The 22119-nt window shown below is 39.0% G+C and overlaps 1 protein-coding gene and 1 long non-coding RNA gene across 2 annotated transcripts; both read left to right on the forward strand.

The window, feature by feature from the left end:
• Positions 1-7610: 7610 nt before the first annotated feature.
• LOC121488335 (non-histone chromosomal protein HMG-17-like) lies at positions 7611-7883 on the forward strand. The gene has a single exon (XM_041750836.1). The coding sequence runs from the start codon at positions 7611-7613 to the stop codon at positions 7881-7883; it is 273 nt and encodes a 90-aa protein (XP_041606770.1).
• Positions 7884-19874: 11991 nt separating this feature from the next.
• On the forward strand, positions 19875-21488 carry LOC121486191. Its single transcript, XR_005986566.1, has 3 exons — positions 19875-20062; positions 20205-20312; positions 21268-21488. It is a non-coding gene; the product is annotated as an uncharacterized LOC121486191 (long non-coding RNA).
• Positions 21489-22119: the final 631 nt, after the last annotated feature.

A 22119-nucleotide genomic window follows, 5' to 3' on the forward strand; every position in this document is an offset into this window, starting at 1 on the left:
TTTTGGACAAGCTGGAAGGGCCATCCTAGCTCCAGAACAACCCATAAGGTAGGCCAAAGCCTTTGTTACATTTGCATCAATGCCCAACTTTTGCCTCTTCCTAACCCTGCTCTCATCCTTTTGCAAAGAACAAAATTCCTACATGCCATCTTTCATTTTGAAGTTTGCTTCCCAGGGCACCCAACTGATGACAGCTACTAATAGTATATGGATCAGGTAGTTTTGTGGATGATATAAACTTCTGTTAATAACTACAATAGACATAACCTTCATGATCCGTGAAAGAAATTCTGTTATGAATATTTAGTTAGATTATCAATGTGTTCAATTGGTGGAAAAGTATAAGCTCTCTGGACTGATTCTCATTTTTACCCAATAGAAATTTAATCTATTCACTTCAAAACATCCTTAACCATTGGGAAAACATCTTAATATTGAAGAGAACTGAAGTTGTAAAGCCTTAGTGTCTATATTCCATAATCACAAGATTACATCATATATATATATGATATATGTATATATACATATATATATAATTTAATTTTTAATAAATGTGTCCCAGGTTTTAGTTTCAGGAAGCTCATTACTCAAGTAGAGCAAACTGTTATCTGTCTGGTCAGGCAAAGGAAAGTGTTGATTAATCATATGTTTATCCTTAATAGAGATTCCATATGTACTATGGAATCCATATGTAAGGATATGTATCCATATCCTTAATAGAGATTCCATATGTACTATGATCGAGAAATTTACAAATAATTCAAACACATCAATATACACTTAATGTCTAGGTGTCTATGAAAAGAATCTAATATCTTTTTAAAATGAGCCAAAAGTCATTTTAGGATCCTATTACATTACAGGTTTATCAATAAAGATGTTCTAATTTAGACTCACAGGAACAACTGGTAAGAAAGACTTCCGATTGATCTTCTGTTGGAGCCCAGAATGACTATTATACTGTCACAATACACTTTGAACTACATATTCTAGGTGCAAAGACCACCGGAGACTATCATGCTATCTTTTAACCATATGCCATAGTTGTAAAAAAAAATAGATGACATGTTTGTTTAGCTTTCAAGGTATAAACTAGTTGGTCAATATGTGTGACTTAAGAATAACTGGGGGAAAAAAGTGAACAGTACGAGTAAACAAATGCAAAAACATGATAGGTCGGTATTGAGTATACGTGTACCTATCCCCTCTGCTCCATGAAATCGTTGTCAATGAGAAGCTCCTTCATTAGTATCTTTGCTCACAAAAGAAGACAAGGTTGTTCTGATATATTTCCTCTGAACAACTACAACTCACTTTATGAATACATCTGACATGCACTGGGTATCATTGCAGCATTCACCCAACCTTGTTGTCAAGGAAACAGACATCACCATCATTTAGAAAGTAGTGAAAAGAAATCTGTAAAAGAACAGAAATGTATTGTATATTGCAGAGTAAGAGTTCTTTTCTCTGAAAGAGAATTTGATGAGTTTCCCATTTTAATGAGTTGAACCCAAACTCACTGCAAAGCATAAAATCTGAGCATGATAGATAAGATGCTATAAACAATGCTCGCTGATGGCAGAATAATAACAAGGGTCAATTGGCTTTATATTTACAGATAGATTCATTACAGAGTATGTTCACTAAACCCAACATAAGATACGCCATGTCCACATACGAAAATTATTAAACTGGCTTAATTGAGTAAATTAGTCATTTTTAAAAAATTAGCAGCTATAAATAAGTATATAAGCAGTTGACTAAATGCAACTAATTCATTTTGAATTGTAAATTCATTTGTTTGGGAGACGTATTTTTGTTAAAGTCAATGTATTAAATGATTAAAAACTCAGCTTCTGATTCAAATATCCTTATAATCAAATTGCAGCTAATTTCCAAAGGGAGAGAAAAAGATGGCACTTTCAGAGAGGTTTAAATGAAAATAATGAAGGGTTTATTTACAGAGATGTGGGAAAGTAGAAAGAAATAACAGGAGACATCAAAGAACCCCAGGACCAGCAAAAATGAAAACCATTACTACCCTCAAGAACTCAAAGAATGGTATTTCCAGAATTTGGTGAGAGTGGAAAGAACACCTAACAGAAGCTATAGCTACATAAGAAAACAGACTCTATGCAGCAGGGCAGGAAGGGAGATGGAGTACAGTAATGAAAAGCAACACCATTTCTCTCTTCTTTCACCACCAAGCTTGCTGAGTTCTCCCTTTAGTTGAAGCCAATCAGAAACCAGAGAAAAAGAGGGCCTGGATGATGCAATGTGAATAGTTCAACCTCCCAGAGCCATGCAGAGTGGAAAATTGATCTAGGGAAATGAATAGAAAATGATGTCCAACATATCCACTTATTAGTTATATTACATATTACTTAATCTATATATCTGTTTCATCATCTCTAAAATACAGTTAATAATAGTATCTTTCTTACAGGGACATTGTATATGAAAATGGCTAGAAAAACCTAACAACTCAATAAACCTTACTAATTATTATTTCCCCAAGTCAGTTTTTTTTTTCAATGAAAAATGTTGAAGTATTCATGCCATGAGATATGGAGAAGGTAACTTGAGAAGTTGAACATTTAGAAGATATTCAAAATATAAAGGCCTACATATATACAACCATGTTAACATTAAACAGAATATTAGTTTGACATTTTTTCAATTCTTCAAAAAAAGAAAACACTCTTCGAATGATAAAAGTAACTCATTGTTAGTCGTGAAATGTGTAAACACAGTCTCTAGTTTTAATCTCCCTATAGCAGAGACTTCAATTTCTTTCACATTAATAGGCTAGTTGGGGTCTGCGGTCTGCAAACAGAAAAATGGCTCCCCAAAGATGTCCATGTCCTAATCCTCAGAATCTGTGAGTACATTACTTTATGTGGCAAAAGGGATTTTGCTGATGGGATTAAGTTAAGGATTTTGAACTGAAGACATTATCCTGGATTACATGGGTGGGCTTAATGTAGCCACAAGGGTCCTTAGGAGAGGGAGGCAAGAGGGTCAGAGTGAGAGGAGGACCTGAGACAACAGAGCAGAGGGTGGAGTGATTGGAGGAAGGCCAGGAGTCTAGGAATACACAGTCTCTAGAAACTGGTAAAGGTAAGGAAACTAACTTTCCCCGAGAGCCTCCAGAAAGAATGTAGTCCTGTAGACACCTTAAATTTAGGACTTCTGACCTTCAGAACCATAAGAGAATAAATTTGTGTTGTTTTTAAGCCACAAAATTTGTGATAATCTGTTACAACAGAAATAAAAATCGAATACAGGGTCTGTGCTAATTGTTTCTGGCTTCCCAGATCAGATCCATTTTCTACTTCTCCATCTTGATCTGTGCCATAGAAGGCTAACCTCCGGCTTCTAGCTGAGATCAGTGAATGGGAGGTACCAGCAGGCAATGGGAAGCTGGAAGAGAGAGGTAGAGTATTTATTCCTATGTGACCCATGATCACTGCCCTTTTGGCCACAACTGTCCTCTCTTCTGCAGCTTCTAGGATCTGAAGCATAGGGATGATAACGACTCCCCACTGCTGCTAGCCACAGCTGTTTCACTACCTCTTGGTTCCCTTAACCCTGCCCGCACTTACCTAAATAATCCCTTCATTAATAACTCTCGTTAAGCCCTTTGAGTGTGCCATTTCTTTGCTGCCAATACACTGTCTGATTCAACGCAGAATATCTTTTTCATAATTATTCATTTAAGATTCAATTAATTGTGAGGCACATGAGTGGCTCAGTCAGTTGAGTGTCCAACTCTTGATTTCAGCTCAGGTCATGCTCTAGGGGTCATGGGGTCCAGCCCCACATGAGGCTCCATGCTCAGTGGGGAGTCTGTTTGAGCATTCTCTCCCTCTCTCTCTGACCCTTCTCCTGCTTGCAAGGACACTCTGCTCTTTCTCACTATCCCCCCCCCCTAACAAATAAATCTTTTTTTTTTTTTTAAAGAATTCAATTAATTGAGTCTTAAATTGTCCTTGAGGTGCTCTGAAGGAATCCCAAACATAAGAAAGTTTGAAAGTACAATAGTCTACCAGTAATTAAAATTTTAAATTGTTCATCTTTCAGATTGAATTATAGTGTCTGTCCCCACTACAAAGAAACTGAATCCTCATCTGTTAGCACACACACACACACACACACACACACACACATTTACAGTGGTTATATATATTTACACATAAAAAAATAACATTTACCAAAATGTCACAAAAATACATTCAAAGAGAAAAAAAAAATGTGTTTTAGGCACTTTTAAAACTAATTAGCAAAGGCAGAAAGAAGAATAGAGACATTTTTCATTAGGTAATACAATTCACTGCAACACTAAAGGTCAATTAGATATAACAGATCATTACAAGAATAAACAGTAAGTAGGATTTAATTTTAAAAATGTGTGTGCTGGGCAGCCTGGGTGGCTCAGCGGTTTAGCGCCACCTTCAGCCCAGGGTGTGATCCTGGAGACCTGGGATCAAGTCCCGTGTCGGGCTCCTTGCATGGAGCCTGCTTCTCTCTCTGCCTCTCTCTCTCTCTCTCTCTCTCTCTGCCTCTCATGAATAAATAAATAAAATCTTTAAAAAAATGTGTGTGCTCATCAGGAGCACATTTGTTTTATTTATAGTCTATTAAACCAATTACCATGGCTGTTTTCAGAAACTTTATCAATGCAATGCCAAATATCTAGACTGATCAAAGATATTCAGTCAATCTTCTAGAGATTTGCTATGATATGGAAAATAAATATCCAAAAGACTGATATCCAAAATACATTTATCACTTTACATCTGGCTCTTTTATACTGTGTGTATATATACATCAACTTAATTATGCCCAAGTAAGAGCTGGGTCAAAGTCGCCAATAGAAGGAAGTTTGTATGAACTTAAATCACAAACATTCACACTTCATCAAATTTTATAAATTAGATAAAGTGATAAAATAGCATAATTTTTACAACCCTCCACCAGTCCACTCAAACTGGTTAAATAACTTTACTTCATGCAAATCTTGAAAGTCTTTCTCCATTTTATAAATAATCAAACCCTATAGATTACTTTTTGTTACAGGCAGATGAGGAAAGATTCTGGAAAATAAAGCTAAAGTTCTCCACCAAGTGGGCTTGATATTTTTTTCCACATCAATTAAAATTGGCTTTGGTTTCCATTTTGTCATATTTTCTACCTCTTCTCACTTTATTCATGGATGAATGTCACAAAGGACAGAGGACTGGTGATGGTTCAATGCACATTATCACTACTGGACATGCCACAAAGAGTCTTACATATAGAGACATGATAATGTCAGTTCTACACTCTCACTGAAACAAGGATAGAAGAGTAGACTTCACTCTCTAGGTAATGCATATTTTAAAAAGGCCTCAAATCAAACGATTGTAAAAATATAAAACTGGTTAATATGCACATTAAGATTATAATTTTAGCACTTACTTTTATCTATAAAATAGGTTCCTATCTCTAAGGCCTACGAAGAACAGACAAGATTTATGCTCATGTTGTCTGCGTTAAACACTTGTTTGAACTACACTGAGCTGCCTTCATTAGACTTACTGGTACTTGTTAGTAAAACAATGTGCTCGAAGTACACATATATGTGTAAATACTTGCATTTCCAAGATCAATTTAACATTTTTACACCATATTATGATAAATAATTTATACTCTGTAAGAGAACTAAGATGGGATTTTAATATATATGATAATTGGTCTTTGTTATGAGATATTAGCTTCTGTTTAACTTGATGTGTACTATAACGTGTGTGAATAAAGTTATAATGTGATATAATATCACACATTACATCATGGATGGTACTTACAAAATACATGCACAACATCAATGAATATGTGCTCATCTTAGTATTTATTGGCATATTACACACACACATATAAGTGAATATGTGCTCATCTTAGTATTTATTGGCATATTATACACACACACATAAATATAAATATATATATAGGTAACATGCCTGGCATCTCTAAGGAAAAAAAAAAGCTATATATTTCTACATGGCTAGAAAAAATATAATAATCATCAGCAAATTATTAACTAGCAATTAAATCCTTAGTGTCCTTCCCATTCTTAAGTCTTTGGTGACTTGAACAGAAACAGATCTACCATATCCTTCCTAATGCTACTACTATCACTACTACCAATGATAATAATAGTAGTAATAATGGTAGTGATGATGATGATGATGATAATAATAATAATAATAATAACATTACTTCCATCACTACAATGCCTATAGAATCAATCTGCTTGGTATTTACAAATTATTTTCATCAATTATCTTAGTTTCTTCACGTCAACCCTGTGATGTTAAAATATAATCTTTAATATTAGAAGTACAGAGGTATGCATTACACAGTTAATATTAGAGATATAGCAGTATAGAGGTATGATGCATCACATCAACCTTTTGATTTTAAAATATAATCTTTAATATTAGAGGTATAGAACTATGGTAGAATAGGAAAATTAGATTTGTCTCATGTATCTCTTGCAACTAAGACTTAAACTTTACCTTCTCTATGAGTAGACTTTCCACACATGACTTTAGGAAATCTGAAGCAGATACCTTCAGAATGCATTTTCTGGGTTGGTGTTTGAAAATCAACCAAACCTCAGGTAAAGTGGGCTGCCTCAACTCACCAGAGGCATCAACTGAGAGCAATGAGGGTGCTTCAGTGGCCAAATAGGAATAGGAAATAAACCTAGAATGGATAAACCAAGGGTGGGAGACTGTGCCTGACTGTGTTATAGTCCAGATCATCTTGTTGGGCACTTGAGCTCAATCATAACCAGCCTGGGCATACAAATGACTCTCATAGAGTTCAGAGTTTGGCAGGATATCCCCTCAAGCATCTGGGCAATTATACCATATGATGTGGAAGGTGATAAAAATCACCTGCTTCATCAAGGTACCTTCTCAAGAGACAGCAATACCCGTTCTCTTTCCCTTTAATTTATCAGGTGACCTGGATATAAAATAACATTTCCGTTTACAGATTGTAGGAGGCAAAATTAAGAACCGAGAAACTGAATAATGATTTTGGTGCCCTTTTGGCTGCTAAGCTGATCTATGGTAACTGCTTACTCACCTCAAAGATTTAATGTAAATGCATGTTCTATGGCAGCCTTTCAGGAATTATGGAAAGAAGGTTCGGTATTGTGCTTACATCACACCTTTTTCAACATTAAATGAAAGATTCTGAAAGATTTCATCCTTTGAATACTGAAATTCAATCCAAACACTCAAAGATAACTCTCATTTTCTGACTTTTTTCTAGGAAATTACAAGTTTTCCTTACTTATTTTTACAAGCAATCCACATTTCAGTTCAGGTAACTGTGCACTTTGTAGAGAAGGTTTGCAATACTTGAAAGACTGAAAAGGTGAGGAATGCACAATATTCCAGCTGGAACTTCAGAGTGAATTTGGAAAGGGCCACTTTCTTTAATAAAAAGATGGGGTGCAGTGTGAAGAAGAGGCTAGAACGACCCCTGGACCAGCCAAAGCCCACGTGCCACTGAGTCCCCGTGTCCAGCGCTTGCGTCCTGCCACCGTCACCACCATGCCCAAGAGAAAGGCTGAAGGGGATGCTAAAGGAGATCAAGCCAAGGTGAAGGATGAGCCACAGAGAAGATCCGCAAGGTTATCTGCTAAACCTGCTCCTCCAAAGCCAGAGCCCAAGCCTAAAAAGGCCCCTGAAAGGAAGGGAGAGAAGGTACCCAAAGGGCAAAAGGTGAAAGCTGATGCTGGCAAGGATGGAAATAACCCTGCAGGAAACGGAGATGCCAAAACAGACCAGGAGCAGAAAGCTGAAGGTGTTGGAGATGCCAAGTGAAGTGTGTGCATTTTTTGATAACTGTCTACTTCTGGTGACTGTACAGTTTGAAATACTATTTTTTATCAAGTTTTATCAAAATTTTGTTTTACTTTTTTTTTTAAGCTATGTTGTTAGCACACAGAACATTTCATTGTTGTTTTGGGGGAAGGGCATATGTCACTAATAGAATATCTCCGAAGCTAGATTGATAACTAGGGGAAAAACACCTTTCCCTTCTAGTTTTGAGAAACTTCCTCTGGACTCCCAGGAGGAGGGATTCTTTGATGTTGGCATACATGAGCCACCTTGGTGGTGTGGAAAGACTAAAATTCATTTTTTTATGTCCTCTTCTCCCTCTCTGCCTTCAACATAGACTTGACTCTCTTAAACCCAGAGACCTGTTGGAACCTGACCCCAAGAAATGGTTCCCAGTATGTCATGCAATCTGGACTTTACATTGTCACCACTGAGATGGCGTCCCTCAAGAGTTCCTTTTTTTTAGCTTGTAGATCTTCAGATTGATAATTCTACCATTTTCATTTCATTTCCTGAAAGCCAGGGTCGGCTTGTGAAAAGTTGTTAAACAACATGCTAAATGTGAACTGTCAACCCTCACTCTAAACTTTCCCTGTTCAGAGCATCACATGAAGAATTCATTGGGTTTTATAGTGGCTTTCCGATTTTGGTAGTCCATTGAAAAAGGGGCTTTGAAGGTAGTTGTATACTGTTAACGATCGTCTGCCCATATCCCTTCCTGAAATACCATGATTGTTTATGAAAAGTATCTTTAATAAAGCTGGGTACAGTTTGGCTTGGAAAATAAACAAACAAACAAACAAACAAAAAGATGGGAAAACAGAGTGGTTGTTCAACCAGTGGGTAGAAACTCACTTCCTCCAACTTTAAGGAGAAAATCATTATAGACTAGACCTATTTTGGACAAAGGACATTTCGATGAGTAGATAAGAAGGGAATCTCTGTAAATGCTAGAGGAATCTCTAAATGCTAAACTGAACTGTTCTTCATTTTGTCTCGGTTGGAAGTATTTATTTGCCCACCCATAAAGCTTCCCAAAATATAGCTTATTGAGGTTATTAAAAAAGATAAATATTTAGAAGGACACAACATACTCAACATATTTTTAGAAAATGTTGATATTAGCAGCAGCAGTTAGTTGTTTATTTTATACAATTTTGAAACAAAGACCAATCGAGATAAATCCTACAAGTTCTCACTAATATACTGATTCAGGGTGCAGATGGTTAATAATGCTTTTTCTCAACAAAGTAGATATAGTAGATGTTATATATTATGTATTATAAATGTGTCTATAGTTATCTTTAGAGTAATGCTTTCTCTTAAGAATATATATCTGTAAGTATACATTTGTATTTCATATATGTATGTATGTATGTATATGTGTGTGTGTGTGTGTGTGTGGGCATCCCACCAAAATAGGACATTTCAAACAACATGGAAATGCCTTGAAATAAAGTCTAGAACTATTAACAACATTATATTTCTACATATATATTTATGTAATAGACTTATTATAGTTGCTCTATCCCTAGTTCTTTTTTTAAAATTTCTTTTTATTGGAGTTCAATTTGCCAACATATAGCATAACACCCAGTGCTCATCCCATCAAGTGCCCCCCTCAGTGCCTGTCACCCACTCACCCCAACCCCCCTGCCCACCTCCCTTTCCACCACCCCTTGTTCGTTTCCCAGAGTTAGGAGTCTTTCATGTTTTGTCTCCCTGTCTGATATTTCCCACTCATTTTCTCTCCTTTCCCCTTTATTCCCTTTCACTATTTTTATATTCCCCAAATTAATGAGACCATATAATGTTTGTCCTTCTCCGACTGACTTATTTCACTCAGCATAATACCCTCCAGTTGCATCCATGTCGAAGCAAATGGTGGGTATTTGTCGTTTCTAATGGCTGAACAATATTCCATTGTATACATAAACCACATCTTTATCCATTCACCTTTCGATGACACCGAGGCTCCTTCCATATTTGGCTATTGTGGATATTGCTGCTAGAAATATCGGGGTGCAGGTGTCCTGGCATTTCACTGCATCCGTATCTTTGGGGTAAATCCCCAGCAGTGCAATTGCTGGGTTGTAGGGCAGGTCTATTTTTAACTCTTTGAGGAACCTCCACACAGTTTTCCAGAGTGGCTGTACCGGTTCACAATCCCACCAACAGTGCAAGAGGGTTCCCCTTTCTCCACATTCTCTCCAACATTTGTTGTTTCCTGCCTTGTTAATTTTCCCCATTCTCACTGGTGTGAGGTAGTATCTCATTGTGGTTTTGGTTTGTATTTCCCTGATGGCAAGTGATGCAGAGCATTTTCTCATGTGCTTGTTGGCCATGTCTATGTCTTCCTCTGTGAAATTTCTGTTCATGTCTTTTTTCCCATTTCATGATTGGACTGTTTGCTTCTTGGGTGTTGAGTTTAATAAGCTCTTTATAGATCTTGGAAACTAGCCCTTTATCTGATAGGTCATTTGCAAATATCTTCTCCCATTCTGTAGGTTGTCTTTTAGTTTTGTTGACTGTATCCTTTGCTGTGCAAAAGCTTCTTATCTTGATGAAGTCCCAATAGTTCATATTTGCTTTTGTTTCTCTTGCCTTCATGGATGTATCTTGCAAGAAGTTGCTGTGGCCAAGTTCAAAAAGGGTGTTGCCTGTGTTCTCTTCTAGGATTTTGATGGAATCTTGTCTCACATTTAGATCTTTCATCCATTTTGAGTTTCTCTTTGTGTATGGTGTAAGAGAATGGTCTAGTTTCATTCTTCTGCGTGTGGCTGTCCAATTTTCCCAGCACCATTTATTGAAGAGGCTGTCTTTTTTCCAGTGGATAGTCTTTCCCACTTTGTCAAATATTAGTTGACCATAAAGTTGAGGGTCCACTTCTGGATTCTCTATTCTGTTCCATTGATCTATGTGTCTGTTTTTGTGCCAGTACCACACTGTCTTGATGACCACAGCTTTGTAGTATGACCTGAAATCTGGCATTGTGATGCCCCTAGCTACGTTTGTTTTTTTTTTTTAATATTCCCCTGGCTATTTGGGGTCTTTTCTGATTCCACACAAATCTTGAGATAATTTGTTCCAACTCTCTGAAGAAAGTCCATGGTATTTTGATAGGGATTGCATTAAATGTGCAAATTGTCCTGGGTAACATTGACATTTTCACAATATTAATTCTTCCAATCCATGAGCATGGAATATTTTTCCATCTCTGTGTCTTCTTCAATTTCTTTCAGAAGTGTTCTCTAGTTTTTAGGGTATAGGTCCTTTGCCTCTTTGGTTAGGTTAATTCCTAGGTATCTTATGCTTTTGGGTGCAATTGTAAATGGGTTGACTCCTTAATTTCTCTTTCTTCAGTCTCATTGTTAGTGTATGGAAATGCCACTGACTTCTGGGTGTTGATTTTGTATCCTGCCACACTGCCAAATTGCTGTATGAGTTCTAGCAATCTTGGGGTGGAGTCTTTTGGGTTTTCTATGTACAGTACTATGCCATCTGTGAAGAGGGAGAGTTTGACTTCTTCTCTGCCAATTTGAATACACTTTATTTCTTTTTGTTGCCTGATTGCTGAGCCTAGGACTTCTAGTACTATGTTGAATAGCAGTGGTGAGAGTGGACATCCCTGTCTTGTTCCTGATCTTAGGGGAAAGACTCCTAGTGTTTCCCCATTGAGAATGATATTTGCTGTGGGCTTTTCATACATGGCTTTTAAGATGCTGAGGAATGTTCCTCTCTATCCCTAGTTCAATGCAATGTGTTACCTCATTTGTGTCTCTCTTTTTCTCTCAGTAGAGAGATTCTCTGGGAGAAAGAGAAAAGCAGCCACTGACATCCAGGAACTTGGCCTGATGCTTACAGCTGGGCCTCACTCGCTACTGCTAATTGTTAGGAGCTGACCTGGCCCTTCCAGCTAAGACTCAGTTTTCTCCTGTTCGACCAAAACACTCTCACAGAATATCAACATGAGGCTGTATTTCTCTGTCACTATAAAGAAAAAGACCACTTCATAATTTTTTCTAAGCACAGGGCACTGCACAAACCACAGAAATATCAAATATCTCCTGGCTAATTTGACTGCTGCTTCCTCACAGCTTTATTTTCCTTCTAGTCTTTCCTTCTTCTAGAAAAGATTTATTAGGATACTCAATCATAGAATTTTCCCCATTTCCTGATAGCACCCATTCCAGAGTAAGCAAATCTCCATTTCCTTGACTTCTTCTCCAAAGTCACCAAACCACGGCATGAATCCTCTAAATCCCTTCAAACACCATTTTACCAACACACTACACAGTTCTCCATGGTGTGAAGTGTTCTTTGCAACGAACAATAAACCCAGCATGTTTGACTGACTAAACGTGAATTCCTGGTAGTCTTTTGGATGGAAGGCATTAACAAACTTGAACATTTTATGACAATACCATGTGAGGTGTGATTCAATTTTTTAAAATACAGATGCATATATGTATAAATATATGATTACATGTTTTATTATATATATGAGGGCTTTTATTTTTGACTCTTGTTTAAATTTATGCATTTAACTAACATGTTTTTGTATTAATTTTGAAATTACTTTTTTTAACTTATTTTATATATTTTCCATTATAATTACTTTCCAGATATTTTAACAGTTAGGAATTGTGTTTGATTGCGAGTAATACAGATGTCCCTGTCTATTTGGCCAAAGAAATGAAAAGTTCATCCTCTGGATGTAAAGCCCATGGGTAGAGTGTTGTGGTAAGCAGAACTCTAAGATATCCTCCAAGCTTCTCCCCTTCTGCTATGCACGCCTTTTTTTTTTTTTTTTGTAAATATTTTTATTTATTCATAGAGACAGAGGGAGAGGGGGCAGAGACACAGGCAGAGGGAGAAGCAGGCTCTGTGCAGGAAGCCCGATGTGGGACTCGATCCAGGGTCCCCAGGATCACACCCCAGGCTGCAGGCGGCGCTAAACCGCTGGCCACCAGGGCTGCCCTACCCATGCCTTTTGAGTGTGGACAAGACCTGTGAATATGATGGGATGTCACTCACCTGATTAGGATACCATATGTGGCAAAGGTGAAAGAACTTTACCGATGTAATTAAGGTCCTAAATTGGCTGTTTTTTGAGTTCACCAAAAGGGAGATTATTCTGGGTCACCTGACTTCATCAAGCAAAAGCCTTTAAAAAAAGGAAGGGGACTTTTCTAAAGAGAGAGATTCTTCTGCTGGCTTTGAAGAAGCTAACAGCCATATTGTGAACTAGAGAGATGGCCACATAGAGTTGTCCTGGACTATATGCTGAGAGTACTCCCTGGAGGACAGCTAGCATGAAAATGGGGACCTCAGTTCTACAACTGCAAGGAAATAAATTATGCCAATATCCTGAGTGATCCCAGAAGCAGATTCTTTCCCCAGTCAAGACTCTTGATGAAAATGCTGGCTGCACCTTGATCGAAACCTTGTGAGACCTAGAGCAAAGGACTTATGCCCAGACTCATGACCCAAGGGAACTATGAGATAATAAATGAGTGTTGTTTTAAGCTGATAAACTTGTGGTAATTTGCTATGCGGCAATAGATATTACAGCCCTTCATAAATTATATGATGGCCTTAGAAAATAATCAGAGATCCACACAACCCTTCCAACTACTTGTTTTGCATAGCTTCTTCCTCAAGGTTATCTCTCAAATAGAAGATGGCTGCTGGAGCTCTGGCCACAGGTTCTAATCAAGGAGAGAAATCAGTAGGAGCAAGGGAGGTACATGCTAGTTGTCTGTGACCTCTTTAAGTAGTTTTCCCAGAAGACCTACACATAAACTTCCATTTCTGCCTTATTGGCCACTCCTATCTACAAGAGAGGCTAGGAAATCAAGTGTTTCAGCTGAAAATATCTAATAAGCAAGCAAACAAAAACAGAATTCTATTAGTAAGAAAGAAGATGGATAGAAGGGGCATGGACATTTGGTGAGCAAATAAGGGTCTTTTCCACAAAGAGAAAAACAAAGGAAAAAGCACATTTCCTGACATCAGTCTTTCAGTCTTTTTTTTTTTTTTTTTCTGCTTTGAAAGTTTGCTAGTAGGAGACAATTTTCTAAGCAGAATGCCTCTAGAAAGAAGCACAGAAGCATATGAAAAAGCAAGCTTCTGACCAGGGTACAAAGGAAGGTTTCTAATTAACACTAATGTTCTTGATCTTGCTACATCTCTTCTGCCTCCAAATGCCTTACACCCTTCCCTGTCTTCAACAGTCATGTGTTCACCTACTGGGTTCATGTCCCATCCTGTGGAAAGATCCAAAAATGAGCCACTGCCTGATCCTTTCCTTGGTTCAGGTGATGTTTAAACCCCAAATCCAAAACATAAAGAGAAAGAAATCTTATATTTAAGGACTAACACATTTAAATCACTTCCCTTTACCCTTCTCCCTGCCTGCCTCACAGCAAAACCTGTGTGTTGCTGAATGATTAAAGGCAGAACCATCACGACTGCTTGAAGATCAGATACAACGGTCAGCTCACAGCTGCTGTGAAGGAAGAAGGAATGAGCTAGGACATGCTGGAGACCCATCCACAGTGGACAGAAAGAGGAAAGTGGCTAACCTATCTGGGAAGCCTTAAGCTGCAGCCAGGTATTGGAGGTTGTGCCCAAAGTGTATGAAGAACTCAGACATAAATCAGGCTGACTCTAGCATCCACTGAGTGACAGAGCGGAGTGTTCAGGAATTTTGTTCCCGTGAACCAACCAGCCACAGACATCTGAGGAAGTTCAACAAAAGGCAGCAGGACTACAACAATCTGGTTGGGAGATCAATTAATAGTTCATTAAAGATCTTGAGAAAGCCAATGGTTTATAATAATGGTGTAGAAGTGGACTCTCTAAGAGTTTTTGAAGATGGTAGAAAGACCTATACCTAAACAAGTATAAAATGACATCATAAAAAATTACCCTCGGGCATTCCCAGTGGCCCAGAGGTTTAGTGCCGCCTTGAGCCCGGGGTGTGATCCTGGTGACCCGGGATGGAGTCCCACGTCGGGCTCCCTGCATGGAGCCTGCTTCTCCCTCTGCCTGTGTCTCTGCCTCTCTCTCTCTCTCTGTCTGTCATGAACAAATAAGTCCCACGTCGGGCTCCCTGCATGGAGCCTGCTTCTCCCTCTGCCTGTGTCTCTGCCTCTCTCTCTCTCTCTGTCTGTCATGAACAAATAAATAAAATCTTTAAAGAAAAATTATCCTCAAAGTGCTAGAAATTAGAGAATTAATTTGACTCTGGGAAAGCAGGATATTTGAGATGCTGTCTTTAGAGTGTATGTTGGGATCCCTAACACTGTTACTACAAGAGGACAGAAAAGTGCTTAAAATTATGGGATTAGATCAAAGAAAATTCAGGTTGGTGAAGATTTTATTCACTTATTTGACAGAGAGAGAGACAGAGAAAAAGAACACCCAAGCTGGTAGGGGGAGAAGCAGGCTTCCCACTGAGCAGAGAGCCTGATATGGGGCTTGATCCCAGGAACCCAGGATCATGACCTGAGCCGAAGGCAGATGCTTAACGGACAGCCACCCAGGCGTCCCCAGATTAGTGTTCTTGAGCAACAACTGACAAAACACTGGTCAGGCCAATGGTTAAGGTAAGTTTCTTCTTCTCTCCTTTCAAATGCCTTATTTTATGACATAAAATGCTGTGCTTTTATTTGCCCTTTGCTCTATCACCTCACTGTAAAAAGTGTGTAACAATGATAATAATCATAAAAACAATAATAATAAAGGGTAAAGGTGGGGTGCCTGGGTGTCCCAGTCAGTCAAACATCAGCTCAGCTGACTTAAGCTCAGTTCATGATCCTCTTCCTAACTCCTCCAACCCTGTCAGACTCTGTACTCACCCTGGAGTCTGCTTATCCCTGTCCCTCTGCTCTTCCCCCTCCTTTTCCTCTCTCTCTTTCATAAATAAATAAAATCTAGAAGAAAGAAGAAGAAGAAGAAGAAGACGACGGCAACACAGTACTCAGTTTCCTCCTTTCTTGGAATCTATTTCAATAGTTTTATTGAAGTATAATTGACATATGATAAACTGTACATATTTAAAGTGAATGATTTGGTATATATATTTGATATATATATATATGGTATATATACGTGAAACAATCCAGTCAAGAAAATGAACTTCCAAAAGATATATCACTTCCAAGTTTCCTGAAGCCCCTTTGCAATCCCTCCCTGCTGCCTCTCCGTCACCAACCCGCATCCCCAAGCCCCAGTGGATCTGTCACTCTGCATTAATCTGTGTATTTCCTGGAATTTTATACAAATAGAATCATACAATGTGTCCATTTGTCAGACTTCCTTCTTCCATTCAGTTTATTTTGAGTTTCATCCAGGTGATAGCATGTGTCAATGGTTCATTTCTTTTCAGTGTTAAGTGGTATTTCATTGTATATCACTTGTTTTTAAGTCTATCTTTGTTGTTTCCTTTTTAACATCTTTTTTTCTTTCTTACTGTCAACACAGCATGCTTATTATACAAAACTTTCATAATCATACAAAAGGATAAAGAAACAGGGAAAAATCACCTACCAAAAGCTTCAGTATTTAAGTTAAAAAGAACAAAACTAAACCAAAATATCTGAAGATTAAAGAGCCTTTATGAGTATCAAGGAAGTAAATCTTTACCAGTTAGTTGGTGTACCTTGATAGAACTGAGGGATGCTATTTTAGCTGTGGTACCCTTCCTGAGAGCCCTGTAAACTGCACTGCTTAGGGCTAACCCGTTCAGTCTTCCAAAAGCTGTCATGTAACATGTTTTGCTTAAAGGTGCTTCAACGAGGAGAGATTATGAAATAAAGCAAGATGCTATGCTAAATCTAACAAACACAAGGGGCATACATTTAAAAGAAGTCCTGGAGACCCATAGGCTAATGACAACCAATAATCTTTATAAATGGGTACTATCCCAAAGTTTATGGCATGAGCACAGAGAGGGAATGCATTTTTTTTTTCCCATGGGAATGCAATTTTGATTCCTGTTGTGTTATCAGGAGTTTTTCTATTGTTGAACCACAATAATTTTCCTTTTTTTAACATTAAAAATCCTTATGTGTTCCCCATTGGCCAAGATATACACTCAGCAGCTGCTTCTTTTAGCCTAGCAAAGATCAACCTGACCTTGGCCAATCGGCTTGTACTTTGAAGAGTGTACTTTGTGAAACATGTGAGTAGAGAAGTATTCATGCTTGGCAGAATTTGCTGTCTCTTTTGCTCAGTATTTTACCATGATTAATCCCCATCCATCTCTGTGCTGCTGCTGCTACCAATGCTGTCAGTCTCATATTTCTTCTCTATAGCAGACGCCTTTCAAATGTTGTTGGATTCTGGCTGGGTGTGACCTTTTATGGGGTACTGCTGCCTCCTATCAGGCTTTTATGGGCCTCTTGGTTTGTGCACATGTGCAGACATTCTGACCCCATGACCTCCAGAATAGATTCTATGAGAACAACTGTATCTGACCTTTTCAACATTTTGGACACCCAAACTGTCTCAAGTGCTTGGGTGCGAAGAATGCTCCCTGGTGGTTTTGGCTTACATTCTTCTCACATCCGAAGAAACAGTCTAGGAGAACGTGAAGCCAGGTCAGAAATGCTAACATAACAGCAATGTTGCTGGCAGCCCTTCAAATAGCCTGGCATGAATTTGAGCATAAGGCAGCATTTTCACATCTTTCTGTTTGTATTGTGGTTTAAGTGAACAGTTCTAAATATATGAATTACACCTTCCGGTATAATCCAATCTGTAGAAAAAGCAATGGCTAACAAAAACTGTAGAATATTTTAAAGCCACTTTTAAAAACTCCTTCTCAGATCTAGTCTTTTCTCCGGAGTCCTGAATTCTGTTGTTAAATGAGCCCCCCACCCTCTCTCTATCTATCTATATACATTTATAGATAGATAGATATAGATATATAATTACATATATATAATTTTAATGTAGGAGTCCATTTTATGATAGTTCCAGCACTTTTGGTTTGCATGTTCTGTGCTGTAACAGCTTACCAACAGTGAGCTTACTTTAAGCATTCTAGTATATATTTAAAGATGAATGCAACTTTTAAATCTTGCCAGTCTATTAAAAAAAAAAAAGAAAAGAAAAACCCCTTAAATTGGAGTTTTAAAGTTTTAAATGCCAGATTAAAATAACTATATAAACTCTACTTTTTCCCAGTCTTCATCTACTTTCTCAACTTCCATCTACAACTCATAAGGATCTGGATTTTGCTCTTAAATGCAGTCTATCAGGATGAACTGGGTCACTGAGGCCTGTTCCTTTCCTTTGTTTCTCTTGACATTGACTTCATTCTCTTTCCTCATAAACTTTCTCTTTCTCTTCTCAAAATGGAAAACTTTTCTTCTCTTAGTCTAACACCTATTTTCATCCTCTTTTTTGATGGTGGTTTAAGTCATGTACACTCAATTCTTCCTCTACCACCATATTCAAAAAGAGTGATTTTCCATCCACTCACCTTTACTTCCACTTTGAGATCCATACTCATGTTTCTTCCTCACTGCTGGCATAATTCAAAAGAATATATTTGACCTGGCACAGCACACTAAAGTCATGTCAGCAATTCTGCAATGGCCTGAGTACAGGATTATGGAGAGGCACATCATGTGACATTCGGGACAGCTAAATCAACATCTTGGGATTGGCAGGAATACACCATCAAGACCTAAAAGATATGATTTTTATTTTTTCATACACCAGACAAGAATCCAAAGCTATATAAAGTGCTTCTCATCACTATCACCAATGGTTTGTGTGGCTCATAAAAAGGAGAGTGTATAATAAATTCTAAGATGAGGCCAAGAAGATAAAATGGCATAGCACATTGTACCACATTCTGAAGTGAGATATAAAATAATTTGGGTCCTGATATTTAAGTGAAAGTCAGCAGGATGCTAGTTATGGGCAATAATATAATTTCTGATTTAGCATTACAGTTCAAGATGCAGTGATCTTTCTAGGCTGTTACATGTATCTAGGGAGTAGGGAACAGATTCTTAAAATATGGCAAAACATCAATTTAGCTACATTCAAGTGAGACCATACATCACATAATAATAGTTCAATGTTTTTACAACTAGATCAAACACTCTGATAGGAGAGTGGATAGCTACATATTTCTTACAATATGATTCTTATTATTATTACTATATTTTGATAATAAACCCTAATTAGCCATTATAGAAAGAAGCTTACAATTGCTCTTTTACTTTATATTAATTTCTTGTAAATTATGATGGGGTGATATTATCTTGTTATATTATTCAGTTAAATTAAGTTTAACATAGTAATATTTACATTTAAATAAAGAGGAGCACAATATCGTCAAAGCACAAAAGTTATTTATAATAATTCCTTAAGCATTATCGATGACTTTTTCAGATTTTATTCCTTGCTGATATGACAGGATCAGATATTTCAGAAGAGTTAAATGATAAAATACAAATTTTAAGTACACAACTAAGATAAAATGAGATTGTGCAAAACAGGAGAGTATTTACTCAGGGTATTAATCTGTATGACCTAGATATGTACCATCATCATACTTCATGGGATTTCTGTTCTCGAAGTTTTGGATTTTATTCTCTATAGAAACACCTCTGAATATCAATTTTAAGCCTGCTAATTATTATTATTATTATTATTTTTTGGACAGAGGGTGTTATGTGTATAAGAAATAGCATTTCAAACTTTGCTTTATAGCATTAACTTTTAAAAATGATGTTACATTAGCATATAATTATAACAAATTATATATAAAAGATGTGCTATACACTTTTGATATCTTTCATATAGATGTGAGATATAGGCAATCTATAAATAAAGCCAGTTAAAATAGACCTATATTACTATTATTATATTTTCACTAATTTTTTTTTATTTTCTTTTTTTTGGATCGAATTTTGTACAGTGGAGGCACTGCAGATAGAAGTCAACAACAGACAACTGAGAAAAGGCACCAAGGTAATTGTTACGTCTTGGCTGGTGAACTCTTAAATCAACAAAGGAGCCCGTCTCTCTGCTAATCAGCCCAGGCGAGTCCCCCGCCTGACAGTGGAGCACAGAAGTGAATCTACGCTGCGGGATTTCTCTCTGGTTTTCCAATGCAACGTTTGCAACACAAAGTGAGTAGAATAAACTTGAAAAAAAAAAGAGGGGGGGGGCAACTAATACTTTGAGGTGTCTATGTTTTGAGGACGATATTAAGAATTAAACTATTCTCTAAGGGTTGTGGACTAATAAGTACACTGTCGTTTCCCGACGCAGGGGGAATGCTGTCCTTACAATTTTCTGGAATGTAGGCACTCGGAGAAAGTTGAGCCTCAGGAGCTGGCACGAAGAGGTGATGTGACCGGGTCTGAAGCAATTAAAATGGTACCTTGATTCTTTCATTTTTCACGAGTGCATTCATTTGGAGGGAAATCCGGGAGATTGAAGCGCGAGCGGAGAAGGGAGCGACCTGGAGCCTTAACCTTCCCCAGAGGGTTGCATCTCTGAGGCCACGGGCGGGGGCTGAGCTTTCTCTCTCCACTCTCGCCTTCAGCAGGTTGGGAGGTCCCCCAGCAGACGGCCCCCAGGTGGCCCGCGGGGACCCGTCCTCCTTTAATGAGCGGAGCCGCGGGCGACAGGATTCACCTTTGCCTTCACGTCCCCACCTGGGCCCACCACCGCGCGTCGGAGGCCAGCCCGGGCTCTGGTCCCAAAGGCGGGTGGCAAGGAAATTCACACTAAGGACCTGAGCGGCCTCTCCAGGGGCTGCGCTCGCCAACCTGGGGAGCAGAGAGGTCTGCATGAAGCTGCTCTTGTCCTTAGGTCTGGGGGGAGTGAAGGCAAGGGGGTAGACCCAGTTCTATTTTTCCTCTTTTGTCAATGGGAAGATGGAATCGAAGAATGCCCTTGAGCGCAGAACGCGGGGGAGTGGGGGTGAAGGTCCCACTAGAGGGTTGGCCAATTGGAAACCCTGGAGGGACCAGGAGGCCCAGGGGATCCGGAGGGGGTGGGGGGGTGCGTCTCTTTGTTTCAGGCTTCTCTCATCCAGGGACCCGGGCTAAGCTAAATTTCTAGAACCATATGTGCTTGAACACGGAAGGGTGTGGGTTCTAGGCAATACCAGGCACTTGATCGCAGGGGTCTGCGCCCGAAAAGAGCCACAGCACCGGAGTTCCGGGGCCCTGGCGGAGAGGCTACCTGGGGTGGGCAGCTGCGCGGGGGGGAAGGGAAGGCGTTCCTAACCCTTTCCCGAGCAAGTTACTAACTCAGTTGAGCTGATCAAGTGGCATTCTTTCTGGAACGGGTCGTCGTCTCCAGAGCCCCCTTTCTCGGTATTTAGCAGGTGGAGTAGCAGGGCCAATCCGTCTCTGAACCCGAAGTCTCACAGAATTGAGTAATTTTCTTAACCGACTGGATCCGGAGGCGCAGGTAATTGTAAGCGCAAAGACGCCCAGAGCTCCATCCTCTCCATCACGTCTGTCCGAGGAGTAGAAGCAGACGGCAGTCTTCAAAATTCTCGCTAAAATCTCATCTCTCGAACTGATCAACCACTTACTAGGATTTGAGGATTTTTTTTCCAGCCCCAAATCCACCTTCCCATCCTCCCTCAGAGTCTACTTGTAGATGCCACCAATGATTGCCCCTCCCCTTAAAAACAGCCCCTGCCCCACACATCTCTCAGCTACTCTAAACAGCCCTGACAGTTTAGCCACTAGGTTAATTCATAGAAAGTAGCTATAACTCTTGACATCACCTCCGCAACCCACCCGAGGACTCCAGTCCAGGACACCTTGCTAGGAGGCTGGTTTTTGAGCGCTGAATTCTGAGGCTAAGGGAAGGTTATTTGAGGCGTCCTGATGGATTTCCGGGCTTCCAATTCCCTCCCCCGCTTGGCTGGTAATTTTCTGCTGCTCCTCCTTCTCCTCCTCCTCCTCCTCTTGACCTCCTCCAAGGTACCTTCGCCTCCCCTCCTCCACTCGTTCCCAGTAAACCTCCAGCAGGCGGTGGAAATCAATCCTTTGGCGCTAAAGTCAGAGCTGCCCGTTGGACAAAATTGTAGTGGGGGACAGGGTGTCATTTCTTTCAGAAGGAATGTCATTTGATCAACTCGACTGAGTTAACTTGCTCCCGGTTTCCTGAGAGCTCGGGTGGGCCCGTTTTGCTAGATTCAGTGCAGATATGTTAGCTTTCA

This window comes from Vulpes lagopus, chromosome 3, assembly GCF_018345385.1.
Source record: "Vulpes lagopus strain Blue_001 chromosome 3, ASM1834538v1, whole genome shotgun sequence".
Lineage (NCBI taxonomy): Eukaryota > Metazoa > Chordata > Mammalia > Carnivora > Canidae > Vulpes > Vulpes lagopus.